This window comes from Ischnura elegans, chromosome 5 (assembly GCF_921293095.1).
Source record: "Ischnura elegans chromosome 5, ioIscEleg1.1, whole genome shotgun sequence".
NCBI lineage: Eukaryota > Metazoa > Arthropoda > Insecta > Odonata > Coenagrionidae > Ischnura > Ischnura elegans.
In genome coordinates this window covers 27,589,921-27,611,231 of record NC_060250.1, presented here as the reverse complement: position 1 = coordinate 27,611,231, position 21,311 = coordinate 27,589,921, and the positions used below count along the sequence as shown (strand labels likewise).

Sequence of the window (21,311 nt, the reverse complement as noted above, 5' to 3'; positions counted from 1 at the left end):
CTGATCGGTAATCGGCAGATCCGGGGTTCGAATTTCGGCTGAGCCAATTGATTAGTCTTGACGAATTTCACCCTTGGTGCATGTAAATTTGAACTCGCGCGCGTGACTGCGAACAAAGTCACTCGGTTCATGCAGTGCTTTGAAGAAATAGAGGGATGAAGTGGATTTTACCGCCGAGTGTGCCTACCTTTGGATTGCAGTGCTATGAAATAATTGAACGGCATTGTCGTCGCGGAAGCTGTTGAACGAACAACAAATCATGGGCATTCGCGAGCCAAGCCTTCGATGCTTTGGCATGAGACGAGGATGATGTGGAAGAATGCTCGGCCGCCGCTATGAACCATCAATAAATCGCTCATCCTGCGGCATGCACTTCCTGGAGAGCCCGCAATCGGATTAAGGCTCGACGAGGCGCAGCGCTGCTTATGCTATTGGCGGGGCGCGATCAAACGGCATCAAAGCGAAGTGAAGGGGCTTAACGGGGAGACCATACAGCCAGAGGAAACGGAGTAAACATTCAGCGTCGATGGAAAATATTGTGAAGAGTGAAATGACGATTCAATGTCTCAATTTCAAGACCATTTGTTGACTTCCCCAGAATCATAGAGAAGAATCCGAATTGGTATATTAGTACCACTATTAAGGTGAATCACTAACTCGGCGGAAAGCGTAATAGTAAAAAATTAGCGGCTGCTAGTTTTCCTCTACCTTCGTATTAAACGAAAATACAATACTGCATTATAATACAAATATTGTAATACGAATGTACAGTATAGAGTTTACAAATTGGTTGAGTTTTTTTCATCAACGCCTTTCACGTTGCAGTGTAAATATTCCGAACACGCGTTCGTATATTTCATATTGTATCTCTAAAAATTAACATGACTTTGAAGGCTGATTTCCCTCGAAAACAACGTTGAAATGTGACAAGCTTCATTATGTCTGCACAGATGCATCGTTTTCTTAATATATACTGTAAATGTTAAGTATTTTAAGGCCGGAATTAAGTAACGAATAGAAGTACTATGATGGGATGCAGCAAGACTATCCTCCAGGGCAGTGAAATTCTTTTAAATGGTTCCCCAGAAACTATAAAATTGTATGAAAAATATATTGATTTATAAATATGAGGAGTTAAATCCATATTTTCCTTAAGTTGATAATGAAAAATACCATTTTCTCAAGTGACTTGTTAATAATAAAAATTAAGTCTCAAAGCATGGAGACCAGTCGCTCACTATAATTTTAAATTCACATTTATTCACTCGCCTTGTTTAGACTAGTGATATTACAATATTGAAATAACACGTTGAGACTTCTATAACAGCATTGATTTACTTTTAACTCCGAATGATGCACAAGGAGATACATATGCTTTGGTTTCATTCATGTTTTTTTTTTTCATTATGGCGAACCTCATATCATTTCTCTTTTATGTCACATTTGTCAAATACTTAATAATTTTATCCAATCTCCATTTTTCTTCGCATCACAAGCACCAAAATAAGAGCCTATACTCATGATGGTTTACTTTCCAATTCAATTAAACATGATCTATGATTAAAACCCTAGCTTTATTGGTCAAAATTCGATGAGTGCGAAGAGAAAAGAAGTATTTCAAATTTTTTTTGTATCTCATGTGAACTTTTCTTTTTCAGGGAGATTTCTATTAACCCGAAAATTTTAACTGAATTTAATTTTATAGAATTGTTTTGGCATTGATGAAAACTGGGCTATTGTCTACTAAATATTTTCTGAAAAAATTTCCTCCTTTCCGCGATTTTATTGCATTATTAACCTCGTGAAGTTATCCAACTCTTATGACATTAAGAGCTCAAGCAGTTCCATATAGGCCTACCCTTACTTCAGGAAAGTCGTGGGATCACAGGGAAAAAATCTCTTGTCACCCCTTAAGCCGAACGATTTCAATGGAACGGGAAGAATGAAACCCTTTCGTATTGGGAAACTGGGAGAAGGATTGTTATTTTTTCATATGGAAACCAGCGATTTGAAATCGTCTCACCAGGGTGCAGTGTTTCAAACGTCCGCTTTCGTGGGACGGAAATCTGCCAAAGAATTTCTTCGCATTGTATTAAAAGAATCATTCACCACCAGGATGTGAGCTTTCGCGTCATAATTCTAGGGGCTTGAGGAAAATAATAGCTCACCCTTTCGCAAAATTTGCAATTCTTTTCTCATCTGTTTTTGTCTCTGTTAACGAAGGTCCTTAAATCAATACTATACTCGCCCACATTCATCACGACAAAGCTGAATTAAATTCTTCAAATGTAACTTCTCTGACTGCATTCCTAAAATTTTAGTTATTTATAGCCCTCCAAGGGCAATACTATTCGCTAATCTATTAATTTAATTAATATTTTTGTTGCACATGAGAGTGGATGAAATTGCTTTGGCTGTAACTTTTCTCTGTGATCAATCTGTTAGTAACTAGCTTTAATATTATTATACACAACAGCTGCGTTAGTATTTTAGAGTAAAAGTACTAATAAAAAGATATTGAAATTACAAAAAAAAATATTTCGTGGCAAAATATATAGAGTAATTGAGGAAAATTCGCCAAATCCTGGGACGATTCATGCAGAATGTGATTAATCGCGTAACTAGCGAAATCGTAATCGGTCAAAAATGACCGTCTTCCGTCCTTCTAATGCTAAGATACTTTGCGTCACCATTTTTCAGACCTAACAACATGAAGATATAACAGTAACAATATGAAGATATCACAAAAGTCATCTTTTTCGCCTCATCTTACTTCATTAGTAGATTACAGGGTACCTGAATCAAGTTTATGTTACTTCAAGAATTCTCGGTGAAAATTCACGAAAATGAAGGGTAGGATGCTTGGATAAAGGCGTTCCCACTATTTAATGTAAGATCTATAATTCGTATTTTTTATGACGCACCTACATAATTTATTCTAAAATTTTGGAATCCGCATCACTTTTAAATTTTCTTTGCGAATTCCCACAAGTGCTTTTATTCAGTGGCGGATCCAGGATAGGGACAAGGGGGTGGCTAAATGGGGGTTAAAATTCCAGCAGTTTGGGAGTCGGAAAAAAGTACCATTCTATCAAGTGTAAATTGGATACCTAAAGGGGAGACCCCCCCCCCCCACAGATCCTCCACTGCTATCATTAAATTTTTTCCACGCCACCGAAAAACAGCGCTTTTTGGCATTAATATCGGTTTATTTAAGTTAAACATATTCGGGCATCAATTGGTGGAAGTTAGGCATATTTAAATAAATAAAAGATCGTAGCACTTTTCCAGAAAAATTTTTACTGCGTACAACGCGTTTCGGATCACTGACATATCATCTGGTATAATCACAAGAAGTCTTGTACCAAATGATGGCTCAGTGAGCCGAAACGCGTTGTACGTAGTAAAAATTTTTTGCGGAAAAGTGCTACGATCTTTTATTTATTCAAATATCAGTTTATTTCATAACATTCAGCAAATTAATGTTAAAAATTCCAAAAAAATCTCAATATTTTAGACGGATAAAGGAAGAAGCAAGGAAAAAGAATATCACGGAACCGAAGGAATTAGTTTGGGAATGGGGCAATGACAGGGCTGCGGTACGCCAATCTTAGTATAACAGAATCTACGACTGAATCCTGAGGAATGCAGAAAAAGTGATCGTGTGATTCGGGCTTTGACCCACGAAATGAGCGATTGAATGCCCGCCGGGGGGCGAATCTGAGATGAGAGACACATATAGTGGTCTTCCGCCGCGCGCGGGTGCACATGTTCGCTCATCCAGCTTCGTTTCGCGGTCACGACGGTCGAGCGCGCATTGAGTTGGCGACACGGCGTGACCGCCCGTGCGTGATCTCGCTGCTGACGGGAGGGGAAGGTCTCGCAGTCTGGCCATTGTGTCTGCGCAGGCTAATGGTTTCGCGCCCCGACTACTAATGGGCATATACAGTAACACACATTGGTCTCCGTTCCTTTTTTTGACGTAATATCGAACTCCTGAAAACGGAAAAGAATGGCCTTTTGGAGTGTAAAAATTCGCTCTGAAAAATGGCAGCATTTAAAAATATACCCGATAACCTCCCATGCGTGAGATATGAAGTGAAACAATTTAAACTTTCCCCAAAAATATGTATTAAACTACAGTCGACATGTAGTATTGATAATGCTGCAGTGCAGCGAAACAAGTCGACTGCAGTTTAATAAATTTGTATGTGGAAAGTGCAAAAAGTTTCACTCCATATCTCATAATGGATCTCCACAAAGTATTTGCAGCATCCATCCAACTCCCATGCATGTTTCGTACGTGGTGAAACTATAGTTTCGTTGTTGCATCGGCGAAATCTATTATAAAAGCCATCGTTTTTTAGAGTTTCAAGTGTTTTACCCTTGAAAAAAATCTCAATTTGGAATTTGTTATGGTTCTAATCTCCTATTATCTACCATGATCTTAATATATTTTTGCTACCATGTCTATTACCTTCGGTACATAGGGGAAATGTGTTAATATTCTTTCAGCAAATAAATCTGTGGTTCCAATTGTCTTCCTACTTAATTATAATTTTATCTTTAACTCTCCTCAGCCTTCTGCCATATTAACTTCTTGAAAATTCTGTAATGGAGACATGTACGTTACGATAATGTTCTTTTTCGCACAGTTCAGTTTGATCACTCCATTGTAGTATTGTTCATAGATGCCATCATTGACTATTTTTTTCATTTTATATCACTATTTTTTGAACGTTCTGCTATGAGAACTTGAGTGTTTAATTCACGTAGAGATGGTGTCCGGTGAGGCTCACGAAGATCCCTAACGGCAATGCCACCCTCTGCGCCAAAATCCAAAGTCTTACAGCCGTCGGGACTGCTCGAGAATTTCTTCCACTCCATAGTTTCATCAGAAGTTCTGAGTGACCTATTTTCAAGTTATAGCGATATATATCATGAATTATCACTCCTATCTGTTATTCAGTCAGTTGAATAATTTATTCTCCATTTAATTGGGTTCAATACGGGAATCGTAGAATTCCAAGTCCTACTTCATACAACTAAGCTCATATTTTTCGTATTATTAGTCACACTTAACTTTCATTGATACCCTGCGTCTGTACTGAACTGGAAGAATGACGATTTTAGTCGGTAACAAAGAATTAATTTGGAAAGACTGAAATCTTCGTTAAAAGTGGGGTAAAAAATACCACCATCTGATTTAATGTCTGATTTTTTCCCGGCGAACAATGAGAGTGAAGATTTCTCGTACCTAACCCCGGTCCTCCATATATGCTTCCGATGTTTCGATGTTCAAATTGCCCATCTTCCTCAGGGATCTGAAGTCATCTCGTTAAATTTACAGGGACCATCTCGTTAAATTTTCCAAGAAATTCAAGCGAAAAAGGTTTCGTCCAACTTCATGAACACAAAAATGGCTTAACTAAAAATGAATTAATGTACAATACTATTAGGCAGTAATGGAATTGCAATTCTTTAGATTTCAATAAACTGGAATGCTTTGGCCAGGAATGGGTGTATACGACTTCGAAATAAGCGAATATGCTCAAGGTATGCGAGAACGAATGTATATTTATTCTACCGTAGCATCTTAACAGATTCGCTTACTGTAATTTACAAATTATAGTTTCAATTTCGAGTGAAATTTGGTGTTAATACTGTATTGACTAAGGTAGCCACTCCGTCTCAGACGAGAATCGGTGTGTTTGTGTATTAATCCTTTCACATAAACAAAACGATTCTGCGAATTGTTCATCCTTGAAATTATGCCGCTTTCTACATACACATGAAATGCGTGGTAACTGATGAGTCCACCAGATAGTTATGACGGGAATTTCATGTGAGTCGTTTCCAAACCATCTCAATAAGTATACTATGAGTGAATTGTTGTTTTTTAGGGGAATTCTGGTATTTAAAAAAATAGATTTGCTCTATATTTACAGCGAGCGTTGCAATGATGTAATTTTTACTTACTTAGAGCTTTCATTTCAGATATGATAGGCTATAACCTGTGGTATATAAGATAAACTTAATGTACTTGTTTCAACTGAAGGAAAAAATCTTTCCAAAAAAGATGTAAGCCCTGAGGGAGGAAATATAATTTTTCTAAAACCTCGGCTTAACGAATTCCACGAATTTGGATGCGGTACTAGTCATTATAAATTACCATTAGGTGCGATGTGACTTGTTTAGCAACCGGCACGGCTAATATCCTAGGGTATTATCGTTAGGCCTTTCGAAGGACATTATCGTGGAGAAGACGAATGCGTAACTTTATCGAGAGATATCAACTAGAGGATTAGCTATGTGCGATAACAATTCAAAATTGTTGTACGTCTTCGAAAGCTATACAAAAGAATTATTGATATCAAGGTCAATACTTGAGAGAAGAAAACCGATGACCGATGTACATCGGAAAAATGAGCATAAATTAACCCATTTCCACCCACAAACACGCCTCAAATTCCGATTTGCACCTTTATCTTTAAGCAAGTGAGATTATGTATACAAGTTTCAAAAATAATTAATAGATGGATAAGGTCAACAAAACATTTAGAAGCATATTTGTAGCAATTTGTAAGCAAAATAGAGAGTAGTTTTATATCAAGAGTCTCATATACTTAGAATGGTAGGGTGTAGCCGTATGGCTGCGGTCGGGGGAAATGGGTTAAGATACGTTATTTACAAATTCAGTGAGGAATTACTCGATGCGGAAGAGTGAAATTGAAAATGGATACTCTTTGATCTACCTCGATGGTATTTTGTCATCAAGGTTGCTGTAGTGAGCTGAGGAAAAATAGTGCATTGGGGGCGTTAATTTTATTTTAAAGGATTTATTTATGCAGGGGTCTTTTGGCATTATCAGTGTATTCAATTAAAGCCATTTCTACACAGTACCTATGTTCATTTCGATTTTAAATAGGATGAAGACCGCTGTGATTAGCAAAATGCTCACTACCTGCCAGTTTGGAAATTACAGTATAATAGTCTATAATTTAATAACTAGGGACATGCAAAATTTTCAAATGTGATATATTTCGAATTTTAACTCAAAGTTTAGATTTATTTCCAAATTTTCAATAACACATAGGAATCCACGCTTGCGAGCAATTATTGTGCTTTGTTATCGAAAATTTACTACGTACCGCCTTCGTCAGCGGCATACAATGTTTTCGCGTCTATGATTTCATGCTATTATTCAAACATACTCGGCAATTATGAACATTATTATCGATAGAAAACTGGTCAATTTACCTGATTTATATACCTTAGAGATATTCCGTATGCGCACATTATGTAGCGCACGCGAACGTATTTTTGAAATTGCCCTTCTTGTCGAAAATCGTCACATTAGGTATGTAAAAGACTTATTCGTGGATTTGATAAAACTAAGGTGCCTTTCCTTTGAGAATAGTGTCCAAAAAGTAACAAATTTCATTATTTCTATGGTAATTTGTCTGGTAATGCCAACGATGCCTACGTCAAATACGAAGCTCATATTTTCGCTACTGGCGGCGCTCCCGTTTTTATATCAGGAAAGAAAAATATACGGCGCGTTCAAAGCAGCTAAAAGGCAATGAAGTCATTGAAAATGTGATTTTTATTTCGTCGTTTCATTTTCAATCAACGCGTTAAACCGAAATGGGTAAAAACTGGAAGACAACGCGCAGCAAAATTTCGACAACATACACACATAGTGCTGATGAAAAATCATTACTTGCAATAATTGTCTCGTAGGAAGGGGAGCGCAGATGCAGGAAACAAATTTTGAATGACAAATAAAATCTAATGTAAAAGAAATTCTCCAATTAAAAGTGGAACTTCTCAGCAAGCATTTGTATCAAAACTACTTCTGACAATTGGAAAAAAATATGTCTCCTACGCATTTTCAAAAGGCTCATCGTAGGTCCTCATAAAAGCAAATAATTCGTTGAAAATGTGGAAGATTTAAGTATTTAAAATTTAGTAGTGAATATGTTGTGTCTGTATAAATTACATCATGTCTTAAATGATGTAATTTAAGCAGCATTAGGCCATAAGTAAGTGAAAATTTTATGTATTCATACGGCATTTTTTTTAATTAAAACCCTTTCGAGGAAGGTAATGCCATAGTTGCTAAAGTAGTAGAACACATGGCGTGGAGTCGGGAAAGGTAGGCTCAAATCCTGGCCAAAGCAAATTTTTCCTCGGTGGCATTTTCGCCCATGATGTTCACTTTCGGGTGACTCCGTTAAGGTATACCACTGGCTAGTTCGCAGTCATTTCATAGAATTACGAACTTTTCAAGTATTTCATATGCATATCCAGTAAATGCACTATACAAAAATAATATGTTGCCATGAGTATTGATTAAAATTGATAAATTTGCTGCAATTTCTTTGTTTTACGCAATTACATTCGTTTCCCTCTTTATTTCAATTAAAGTCAGGGGCTGATGACTTCCTCCTTGCTCATATTTTTGCCAAGAATAACAAGGTGCATTTAGTGTAAATTGTAAGTGTATCTCTTAAATTTACCCTAATCGATGGTACGCGAAACTCGGAGCTAATAGGTTGGCCTAACACAAGGATTGCAATCAACTAACATCCATCATGCTGTCATTAAAATAACACCGATTTCGGCATAAAATAACACCACTTTTGCAAAAAACTCGACACCCCTTCTGGTCTTAAAATAACCCCACTTTTCACATGTCTCTTGTGACAGTGGCGTAGCCACGGGGGGGTTTTGTGGGTTACAACCTCCCCATGAGCCTTTATTACTTTATTTTACGCATTTAAAATACTTTATTTTAATGTATACTCGTACAAAATTACTGTTTCTGAGTCCTAAATATCACGTTTTCAAGATCAAAAATCCCAAAGTTTTCCGGGGGACGACCAGGACCCTGGGGTGTAATTCATACACCCCAGAAGGGCTCCAAAACCTTCGGTAAACCCTTGCCATTTCAAAATCCTGGCTACGCCAATGTCTTGTAATAACTTATTTTGGTGCGCTTTATTATTATCTATTGTAGTTTAATAATAGGCTTCGATAACTCGCTGCGGATTACTTTATCAGATGGTTAAGTAATAAATATTGTTTTGTTATTCATAGCTGACGTTAAAAATGAATTTTAATCACACCAAAATACCAGTTTTTTTAGCTGTGCTTTAAATAGAATAATATATGTAATTTATAATTGTTCTATCACAAGCTGAATTTTATTGCTGTAAATGTAGGCAATGAACGCAAGTGATGAGTAAATTCACTTCGCAGTGGAAATAGTTTTATTTTCTGTTGAGAGATTACAAAATCAGGCACATGTAGAAAAATCTACAATAAACAAATATGCTCTTCATCGGAAAATATTGTATAAACGGGTCTTTGCAGTTGGAACATATTTCAGTAAATTGGGTGGCCTATGTTACACCATATGAAACCCTTACGTGTGGAATGAAAATGATTGGGCCGAAAAATGTTCTCTGTATGGCATAACTAAACAAACAATTCGCACTTTCATATGGTCGTTTATGTTCTAACTTGTATATTCACTATTAATCACTGTTATAACCCTAAATGATTAAGAAGTGGATGGAGTTCCATACAGATAAATTGTCATAAATAAGTTTAATTGGACTCGTGAGCGTTACTTTAACTAGGTGGGGTTAGAAATCGATAAAAACGTATTTTTAGCATTTAGGTGCTAAAAATATCTTGCTTTTGTGAATCTAAGTGGAGTTGCCATTTTGAAGCACAAAAATTTAAAATTTTAGTTGTTTTATGACCAGTTAGTATTGTATTATTTTTTGTATCTTTTTGTGTAAAATGTCCTTAAATGTCTAGTTTAGTTGCTCTTCTCTCTCATATTTTTAATTATTTGGTGAAAGTCAGGGCTGGCTGAGTCGCAACCTATAACACCCTCAGCATTTTTCTTGAGAAAAGAGTAATTCAGAACAATATAACCTAATTTTAAGCATCATTAACATTTCTCCTTACTTTTAATTTTAATGTTCGCTTACGAAGTTATTTCCTTGCCTATAAAACACTGGCTCTCATATTTTTGAAAAATGAATTCCAAAAAACAATGGATTTGCAGGTATATTTAGGTTATTTACTCAGTGAGTTTTCAGTGTGCTTATTTTCATGTTTTTTTTCCATTCCATCATCATGAATTTCTTTATTAATTTAAAATCATCTCCCTTTCAGGTTCCAATATTGAGTCCGTACTAGCTCCGCCTTCCCATGAAGAGCTAATGGGCTATTTTGGAGCAAATTCTACCGAAGTTACTCAGGTAAAAATTTTGCACCAATTACTGGACTTGATAATTTGGAAACGTCATACTTCGTATACATTATTATTTTAATGACTATCTTGTATGAGCATGTTTTCCCCATAATTACTTAATCTAACTATTTGAGTCTAAGAAATATCATGACAGTGATATATGATTTTGATTTATTAGCTATCAACAACTTTGTTTTGCTGCGATGGATCTTATTTTACAATTCACCTTAGCGTTGTGCGCATTTTTACTTTTATTCTCATCGAGTTTCCTCAGAAATCCATCTTAACGAATGGTTATTTTTCAATTATCTGTTCTTGAAATACTGCCTCATGCTTAAGAAAATGACCTCATATCACAGTGATGGGGATGCCTTTATAAAATATATTGCATGAATAGCTGGTCACGGTTGCGATGGGGTGGAGGCCTCGTCTGCTAACCCAGGGTCAGGGTCTCGAGTCCTTCCCGCGCCAAAGTGAGTGTATCCGTTACTTGTTGTATTCCGACTTTCCGGAAAAAAAGCCATTTACTATCCAGATAAGCTATAGGTATGGAAAACCAGGAGAGTCCGGGGAAAAACATCTATACCAATTGACCTTGGTAGTGGTTGTAAATAGTGTCTGCGCAATAGTCCAGTCAAATAGCTACGGATGTGTTTTCTCCTTTTGCACGCTTCATTCATTTATCTCAATTCTGGTGATCTTGCTCGTCTTGTGCAGTCGATAATAGTATTCTCCGATAGATGGGGGAGCTCAAAGAAATTATCGCAGCTCTCTGTACCATACTGGATTCAAATAGTCATTGCTGTGCTTTCTTCACTTGCGCGCATCATTCATTTAACCTACTGGTGCGGATGTCGCTCTCCTTGTTCGGTTGATGACGGTCTTCTCGGTCCGAAAGAAGAAAGACGCAGCAGCGTAACTCGTTTGTAAAACTGTCTCCGTTCTCAGGGCGAGGAGAAAGGCACGACGGCGGCGGCTGGCCCCTCCGCGACCACCTCCCCGGAAGGAGCAGCCGGTGACGACGCGCAGTCTGCCGCGGCTGGCCCCCGCGTCGGCGACTTGAGGAAGGACCGCCACATGGAGACTTCAACGACCGAGGAGAGGAAAACGGGTCAGAATGGAGACCAGCAAGGGCCAGCGGGAGGTGGGTCAGTGGAGGACGCAGGAGTCAAGGCAGCCAACGAATCATCATCCTCACCTGAGGATGCAACCGGGGGGGAGGAGACTGGTACGCATCATTACTAGGAGTGGTGGATCGTTCATGATTGATTCGTTCTTAATGACTGAATCAGCGGGAGAATTAATTGACTCGTGATTCATTTCATGATTTAATGAGCCTATTTTTAATCATCAATAATTTCAACCTCCGCTTTGTTCCGAAAGTCATGAACGGTGAATAATTGATCTCACATGGACGCCAAAGAAATTTTTGGGAAAATATTTACTTTCATCACGAAAAGAACTTAATTGAATTGCATTTTGTAGAGATATTTTTTAATTGAGTTATACCAGCAAAAGTCCAATATTCCATGTATATATGCATTTATGTATACCTGTTGTCAACTTGAGTCATTTTACGAATTTCTTTCACTTATTCTTGGATAAGGATAATTTCTAAGAATAGATCTCTATCAACTAGTATTCATTATTATACTCACTGCTTGGGAGAAAAGTAAGAGAAAAGATTATTTTTAAGCGGTCTTATGAGTATTGCTGGATACATCGCTCAAAATACATGGATAAATAACCTTGATATTTGGGCTTACAGGGAGAATGCCTCCCGCTGGACTGATCTTTTTTAGTTACGGATTAATTAAAATTTACGCAATCATTTAGGAACTTTAATAGTGCCTTTAGACTCTGATCTGTATTTTCATGTATTTAAAATTTTGAAATTTTCCTAAATTTTTCAGTGATGCAAATATATTCATATTTGAGAAACAGTCAAATATTGATAAAGTTCTTGTCTCCATACTATGAAGATTTTTGAGATGATATAATCAGTTTTAAATGAGTAATGAGTCACCAAAGAAGAACAAATACGGTCTGGAGTAGATGCATCCTTTTTAAAGGGCGCCTTCATATTGCTCTACCAGTCTTTTTGGTGGAAGATGACTCGCTGAAAACGCATGTTATCATCAAGTAAATTTCGGAATAAATTAACGTAGACCGTCTCCGACATTTGATTATTTCAAACTTGATGAATTCATCTTTGACCCACTAATCATTTTTACATATATAATATTCTGATATTTGAGATACGGGCAAATATTATACTTGTCTGCTTACCCTGAAATTTCAATATGACAGCATAAGTTTTACGCAGGTCATCGGTCGAGCAAGAGGCATGAGTCTTCTTCATCGAGTGATTCATAAAGATCGGACATTATTAATGAACGACTCCTCTCTCAGCTACAGGAGAGCCAGAGGCGGAAACCAGCACGGAGGTGGGGACGACCACGGAGGTGGAGGCTGCGGAGGGAAGCACGGAAGGCGGCGAGGAGGCGGAGACGACGACTACGACGCTGGAGACGGAGACCGAAGCCGCCCCCGCGTCCCCCGACGAGGCCACCGAAGAGACGCCCACCACCACCACCACAACGGAGGAATTGACGACGACGGAGGTCGAGGAGACGACCACGGGGGAGCCCGTCACGGAACCTACGACGGAAGTGGAGTCCGCAGACAACGACACGGTGGCGTATTATTCCGTCGCGGACGAAGGAAACACCACGCTGGAGATGGAGGTCGAAGGGGAGACGGAGAACCCTATCACGGACGATTACTCAGCCGGGAACGAAACGGCCGAGTTGGATTACGAGCAGACGGCGAACGTTACCGGCGATGCAGACAATTCCACGGCGGCCGACGCGGCGCTGGATTCCGCGAAAAACGTCTCCGGCGTATTAGGCGATGAGGAAGGGGGTGCGGTGGGATTGGGAGTGGAAGGAAGCGCGGGGAACGCGACCGGGGGTGCGGCGGAGGAGAAGACGATGGACAAAATGATCCTGGCGGAGGCGGGGGGCGAGGAAGTGGCTTTGCCATCGCCCGTCAACTGCTCCGAGGTGGAGCTGCCTCCGACCACGGCGGCCAGCATTGAGCGCAAGAAGGACATGGACTACGAGGAGGCCTACGACTACGGCGAACCCACGCTGCCTCCGTCACTTCCAAACTTGAGGTGAGAGATGAAGAATCTTAGCTTTTTACCCGGTAATTAGCATGGATGAAAGATTCTCTGGTTTTCAACCGGGTTAGGGTCTGCATGGTGTAGGCCGAAGATTTCGTTGACAGACTCCCCCAATATCCGAAAATAAAAAGGAGCCTTCGTTGATTTCCACTGATTTATTTCGTCCATACGACATGCTTCGAACCATAGAGGTCATTTTCAAGTACTTGACCTCTATGGTGACCTCTATGGTTCGAAACATGTCGTACGGACGAAATAAATTAGTGGAAATCAACGAAGTCTCCTTTTCATTTTCGAGTATTAACTTCCTCATAGATGAGCCTAATTCAATTGAACTCTCCCAATATCCTCAGGGCTAACGATGCCGATGTCGCTGTGTTACGATTTGTGCAGACTGTCCCACAGGTCGTGTGTCATTTTTGACCCCTAATTTTAGTAACTTCGCCTCGAGTAATATTTATAAAAATTGGCATACTTATGGGGAAAGGTCCTAAGTTTTGTTGAGTGTAAGCGTGACTTCACAATGACCCCACAATGAGGGTCCAAGCCAAAATTTTGAATTTGCCTTCTGGGGTTTCAATGTTAAAAAAATCGAGATGGAAAAAAGTCTGAATTTCATTGACCAAGATGTCAATTCTTAGGTTTTCATAACATATATTATATACCCTCCTCCTTCAACTAGGTGGTCTCTGATTAGTTTGGGATTTTCCCTCTTTTCTTGCCCTACTTATTGCCGGGTTCCAAGCGCTTCTTAGTTGCAGTCCTCGATCTCTGTTGAAGTTATTTGGGTGAAGACGGATCTCTACGATTTCTTTTGTAATGCGGTCCCAATCAGGGGCGCAGCTAGGAATTAAGGCTGGGGGGGTTTAGGTGCAGCTAATACTGGGTTGTGTGGGGGTATGGAATACCCACCAGGATAAGCGGTCGGTACAAGATTAATAAATTGCGGAATTTTAAAGATGAATGGTTCAAAATGGTGAGTTTTACAGCTTTCTGAGGAATATATTATTCATCCTTACACTATTCTATTAGTAATATCAATCCAATTAAGTAAAATGGATTAAACTTAAAAATTTCTCTGAGCTCTGGGGGGGGGGGGGGAGTTTAATCCCCTAAAACCCCCCCTCTCAGCGCCACTGGTCCCAATAACCTCTACTCCAACCGAGTTGGGTAGTTTCTTCCCAGTGGATATTATGGCTTTCCTGGGCACAGTGTTCCGCAATGGCAGATTTTTCAAATTGACCGAGTTGGAGGCAGCAACATACTTGAGGTGAAAGGGTTGGCCGCTGCCGCCTGAGCGGTAATCGTGTGTTTCTATGGCTTTCGTTCCAGACTGAAGCAAAAAAGGGGTATTCTTACCTGTAGAGATCTGCTGAGTATAAAGAGTATTTTTTGGGGATAAGGGTCAAGACCAATCTAAGGTCAGGTTCATCATCATCCCTGGTCAACAGTACAAAGATTGGTGCGACGCAGCTCTCTCTCAATCAGTTAATATTTTCACATCCAATCATCTCTTCTATTAGGGGTCCTTCACTTCCATATAATTTATCCAAATTTCAAAATATATTGTTTCAATTACAAAAAGTTCAAATAAATGCTAAGGGGGAGATGCTGAAAAACAGGAGAGATGGGCGTTAGTGAAGGCTATTCGAGTTCTCCACCGGGTAATCTCCTCCATGGCTGCCGACGTTTCGGGGTACGAGTCGTACTCCATCTTCAGGGCTGAGTGTCATTTCTCGGAAGGTGTTCGCCTTATATAGCGTGGCAAATACCTTCCATATATAATGGTGAACACCTTCCAAGAAATGACACTCAGCCCTGAAGATGGAGTACGACTCGTACCCCGAAACGTCGGCAGCCATGGAGGAGATTACCCGGTGGAGAACTCGAATAGCCTTCATTACCAGCATACGTTGGGAAAGCATCCGATCTTTTTTCAGGAGAGATGGGCACTTATGAGGGGAAGGGAGAGGATGAAAAAAGAGTTCATTGATGGAATGGAAACTAATAAGGCAATGCTGAACTGAAAAAAGAGAAAATTTAATGTAGAAGGGGCAGGCCAGTGTAATTCATAAAATTTTCCATGTGAAGCTACCTTAACACTATCTGCACAATGCTCTAGTGGTGCTCAGGCCAGCTATTGTCTCTGCATGGTCAAAGTGCAAGAGCTGCACAGAATGGTTTTCACGGCTATTGCAGCACTTATATGACCATTTCTTTTCTACCCACTTTATTTCTGGGTAGATCTTAGTGATATGCTTAAAATTTATCTTTTTGCTTACAGATCCATATGATATCAATCAAACAGTTGTAAAAACTACAACAATATATATACTATATTCTTACTGGCTCATAGAAGTAAAAACCAGGAAGGTGATTGACTGATGCAGAAAGAAAATTCACTGAGTTACAAAAGGATGTGAAAATATTTTGTGGAGTTATTTTCCTTTCTGGAATTCTATCCATTAAGCTCTAAAATATTTTCTCATGAGTGATCATTCACAGGATCATGCGTGCAAAAAAGAGCATGTTCTAATTTTCACTAAATGATCATGCACATGATAGTTCATTTGCAAATTTTTCCATTATACACTGTGAATGATTTCATTCTCATGATCATCCAGCATGATCATTCGCATGATCATTCGCCGTGTATAGTGGCCTTTATAATAGCTGTCTCATTCATAATCACTAAAATTGAGATTTTTAAGTCAAAAATTTTCAGCGAATAAGTTGATGCTGCTATAAAGAATTGCCATATTTGGCAGTGGCTCAAAAATTTTTCTCCCATTCTAGGATCATACCATTTTTGGCCGAAGATGCAGTGGACAAGGACAAGCATAAAACAACTGAAGCTCCAATTTTCTTTGATGGTGTGCCTCCTAGTCTTTTTTCTCCTCCTGTGGAGACTGAAGGTAAAGCTTTCTCCCAAAAAATTAAGCCATCCTGGGTTAATTACACAGTGTCTATGCCCTTACAGCTCAAAAATACATTATGCATCCATGCTGGACGTTATTGTTGTTATCATTTATAGTACATAGATGCATTGAATTGAAGCAGTCGAATTCAATTCAACAATATAACTGATAACTTCAGGCTTTACTTTGTGAAACCTCTCCATATTGTAAATAAAGAAATAAAGCTTTGTAAGGTTTATGAGAATTTAATTGTGGGCATGACCCAGGTTTCATAACTTGGTTACATTGTCAGGAATCCATCACCTGACGATGTAACCAGGTTATGAAACCTGGGTCGTGGCAATAATTAAATAATAGTGAACCTTACAAAGTTTTATTTCTTTATTTCAATTCAACAAACCCTTTCATCCTCAAGAGTCTTAAATTTTAATCAAAATGTATCTGTAGAGTGATTGTTATCTTAGAGTTTATATGTTCTTGGATATTACTGCTGACTAGCCAGTGGCATCCTTTGTAACCCATAAGTGCAAAAATGTTTTGTTTTACATTTTGCACCAAAAACTCAAAGGAGTAAAATCACTCACTTGGACTGGAATTCCAATCCAGTTCACTTTAAATAAGTGTGCTTGAAACTGATTGGAATAATTCTGACTGGCTTTCAATATGAGTGGTTGAATCTGAGTGTTTGGTAACACAATCAGAATTTGCATCTGAAATGTCTCGTTCTAAGATTTTGTTGTTGCATACAATTTTTAACAGTTTTTTTCTCAATTGAAAGGTTTGCCCTGAACAAATAAATTGGCCAAAACTCTCATGAGGTCACCAACTTATGAATTGTGGCTGGCAACTTTAACACTTCCTTATTTTTCTTTTAGTAGTGAATGCCGGAATGAGGAGGATTTTTTTTTGCAGTAACTCCTCTTCCTCTTCTATCAGCACAATTCAATGATTTTAATTCAATTAGTTAATTTGATTCATTTAAAGAATGATATTGTATGAAAGCTCATCTCAATGCAGGAATGAAATAATTTTAAATCCACTGAAGTCCAATCACACCACCTGCCACTTGGTACCTATCAATACCACATAATAAAATCAAACTGGAATAATTCCCATGAGTGTTAGACTCATCCAAGAACTCTTACAACTTGAGCTACATAGGCATTGTCATTACTTAATGATTTTCAGCTAGATTATCTTTAGAGTATATTGGTGGCTTTTGAGGGCAAGTTGGTCTATTCTGTGGGGGATTAATTGCACCAGATTTGTGTGAATGGCTTTATGGATCTGGGTCTAAAGATGAGTTTTGGTAAATGCCTAAAATACTAAAACACATTGGTAGGTTGAGTAATTATGAGCCCGTGGCATAAGTGGAAGGGATCTAGGTTTAAATCTCTGCCAATAAAAATGATTTTTTCCATGTGGGATTATTTCAAATACCCCCAAATATCCTTATGTAAAAAATTGTCATGCTCTATAAACCTAAACTCAAAGCCCCCAAGTGAGTCTACCAGCTTGTGGGTGGTGGTTTGACCTCTAGATATGGAGGATAGTTGTGAGATAAGCAAATTTACTCTTCGAATTAGCAGTCATGGTCAAAAAGCGATGGCAACCTGAGGGGGCATTGGTCTATCCTTAGGTAAGGTAGGCCAATTTAATGATACTGAAACCTGTGAAGATCCCCCAACTTGCTAAGTGGAGGCCAACAACCATTATGCCTCCCATCACCTGGGGGAGTGGGTAGCAGCTTATCTTCATGTATGTGAAGGTGGAGACCACCAGACCATTGGTTGGTACAGTGACTCACCTTTCCATACAGGTGTAGTAACATATGTACATATATGTAATTAAACAGCTGCACTACTGCAATGTGGAAGACAAGGGGAAACCACCACACTACCCTGAGGAGTTGCAGCTACTCCACTCATTTTTATATTTTGACATGATGGAATTATCTGGAGTATGCTGGAGGTAAACTAATTAATTCAAATCTCTGGGCAGGGACCACTCAAGAGGGCACATCATTCAAATGTGACAGAATTTTAAGGATTGGAGCGTGGATTGTTAGATCACTTTGCACCTGTAGTAGGCAGGAGAACTTGAAGGTGGAAATGCAAAGAATGAATCTTGATGTATTAAGATTCAGATAAGTGGCCTGAAGATGAAGACTTTTGGAGAGGAAGCTACAGAATGATATTCAGAGGATCGCTAAATGGTAATATTGATGTGGGAATAATGATAATAAAGGGCACTTGAATTCATGTGAAAAGCCATCTGTAGTGTCATGAGAGGATAGTTATGAAGAAGATAGATAACCCATAGCTACTGTACGGGTACAGGTCTACATGCCTATATCAAATTATCAAGATGAAGATTAGAGGACATCTACCAAGATATCATGGAAGTAATCAAGCAGGTATGGGAAGAGAAAAATCATATTATCCTGGGTGATTGGAATACCATCATAGGCAATGGCCAAGACAGAAGAATAACCAGATAATATGAATTAGAAAACCAAAATGGGAGGGGAGAAAGGATTCTTGAATTATGTACAGGGCACAGCCAACATATTAAAAAATCCCCTAAGAAGAAGATACTTGTGGAAAATTCGAGGAGACATAAGAAGATTCTTAATCATCTATATTCTAGTGAAACAAATATTCAAGAACCAGGTGTAGGACTGCAGAAGCTACTCTGGGGCAGATGTATACAGTAACCATAACTTGATGAAATGCCCCCTAAATTAAAAAAAACAGTGAGAAACATTTGGCAGGTTGAAAAGTTGAAGGAGGAAAAATATAAATGAGAATTTCAAGAGGCTGTGGAGAATGAAATAGGAGAGGATGTTATCAAAACATCGGAGGAAGAGAACTGGAAAAATATAAGAAGTGGACTACTGGCAGCAGTTGATGAATTTATTGGCAGAAAAATAGTTGTCAAGAAAAAGCCTTGGATCACTCTGGAAGTCTGAGATCTCATTGAAGAAAGTACATGAATACAAAAACAAAGGAAGGACCAATTAGAAAGAACAGATCACGGAATGACATTGGTTGTAAAACCACGAAGGCTGAAGAATTGTGGATGAAGAATATTTGTGGAGATTTACGGAGCAATCTTGTTCTTGGGGGAGTAGAAGCCGCCTACAGGATAGGAATTACTTCAAGGAAAGGGGTATAAGAAGGTGAGAAGCCTCATGAAAACCTTGATAAGAAGATGAAACAACCTAATCACTGAGGGGTAAGTGAATGACTAGAATGAAATAGGAAGACCACAAATAAAATACATATATCACATTGAGGAGGATGTGAAAGAGAAGAAATATGTAGATGTGAAAAGATTATCCGATTAGGAGAATTAAGTGGAAAGGTTGCGCCAAACCAATCTTAGGATTTTTGACCAGTGATGATGACGATGCTCTATAAACTTGTGCTCTTTTATTTTTTTGTGTATTTACAAAATTCGTGACTTAAATCAAGAATTAAAAATTATTTAGAAGGATGAAGTGTATCGTGAATTTTTCTATGCTCATTTTCTCTCTATTTCTTCAGGAGGATTTGTGCCTCGGGATCCTCCCATACTTGATGGGGGATTGCATGATGTGACCTATAAATCACCCATTCTTAGTGACAATTTACCATCATTTCAAACTGAAATGCCACTGACTGGAATTGCTGCCATTCAACTCACCACTACTTCAAAACCAAATGTTCAAGGTAATATTCTATTCACTGGTATTTTTGGTTGCTTCCAGGTCATCTAATCTTGTGATCCTGAATTTCATATGCATGTTCAGCCCTTTCCATTTGGTTGATAACATTGTGCATTCTTATTTAATATGTGCATGAATAATGTTAGGGGATGGATTATGAAGAAGAGGGGAGACTGGATTGCCTTAGTAATACACATATAGGATGCGTATATGAGGATCCTAGAAGCTAAGGAGTAGAAGTGCAATTTTTATAATTTTGGAGATGAGTGCAAGTAATAGTTGTTGGGGTACACAATATTATTGTGGCAAAGGGATAAAAAGTGAACCATCGAATCTAAATGTATAATTATGTGACTCCCTTGTATCCCTTTATTATTACAGTATTCTACCTATTAAGGTAGGTTTCCATGGAGTACTAAAGAAGTGATCTGGGAGCCTCCCTTTCCTTCCAGCACTGCCTTCTTCAATTCACTGTAAGGCCTAATCCCTTTCTATCTATCTAGAAATCCTATTCTTTTCCTTCCCCTCCCTCATTTCCCTAACATTCTACCCTCAAACAACATTTTCACCATCCTCTCCCCGCTAAGTACTCCTCCCATCCATACCTTCTGTCTCCTCCCTATCTCATCTAAAAGCTGCCTCTCCTCACCCACCATATCCAGCACTTCATCCTTCCTTTTCCTCTCCGTCCATTTCGCCTTCTCAATTCTTCTCCATACCGACATCTCGAATGCCTCCAATCTTCTCTCATCTTCTTTCCTCAGTGTCCACGTTTCCGCGCCGTAGAGAGCTACACTCCAGATCAAACTCTTCACTAGCCTTTTCTTTAAACTCTTACATAGCGATCCTCTCAGAAGCTTTTTCCTGTTCATGAACGCCTCCTTTGCTTGCATCCCTTTACCACACAAATATTTTGTACCCCACCAACCATCCACACTGAGGCGCAGGAGATGGAGGTCGTACTTATGAAGCAGTGGCGTAGCAGGGTGCAAAACCAGAGGGGAAAAATTTTAAAAAACAGGGTACAAAGTAAAGGGTTTTAAACTAATTTTAACGCTTAAATTATTGAAAAAACTTCATTTGTCAAAGAAATCTTTTGAAAATTCATGATTTTTCAATATTTTGTTTTCTTTTATGAAGTAAAGTATGTAACTGTATTTTTATATTTTGGGGGATAGGGGGGGGGGGGGGTTTGGACCCCCTGGTTCCCCTATTGGCAATGCC

General features: G+C 38.7%; 1 protein-coding gene across 1 annotated transcript in view; it reads left to right on the top strand.

The window, feature by feature from the left end:
- LOC124158629 (flocculation protein FLO11-like) overlaps nt 1-21,311 on the top strand; it is a 112,108-nt gene that overhangs the window by 83,855 nt on the left and 6,942 nt on the right. The window contains exons 5-9 of the mRNA XM_046533818.1: nt 10,195-10,280; nt 11,222-11,501; nt 12,686-13,451; nt 16,257-16,375; nt 19,927-20,091. Of these exons, the coding sequence (XP_046389774.1) occupies nt 10,195-10,280; nt 11,222-11,501; nt 12,686-13,451; nt 16,257-16,375; nt 19,927-20,091 (1,416 nt within the window). The remainder of the gene's footprint in view (nt 1-10,194; nt 10,281-11,221; nt 11,502-12,685; nt 13,452-16,256; nt 16,376-19,926; nt 20,092-21,311) is intronic.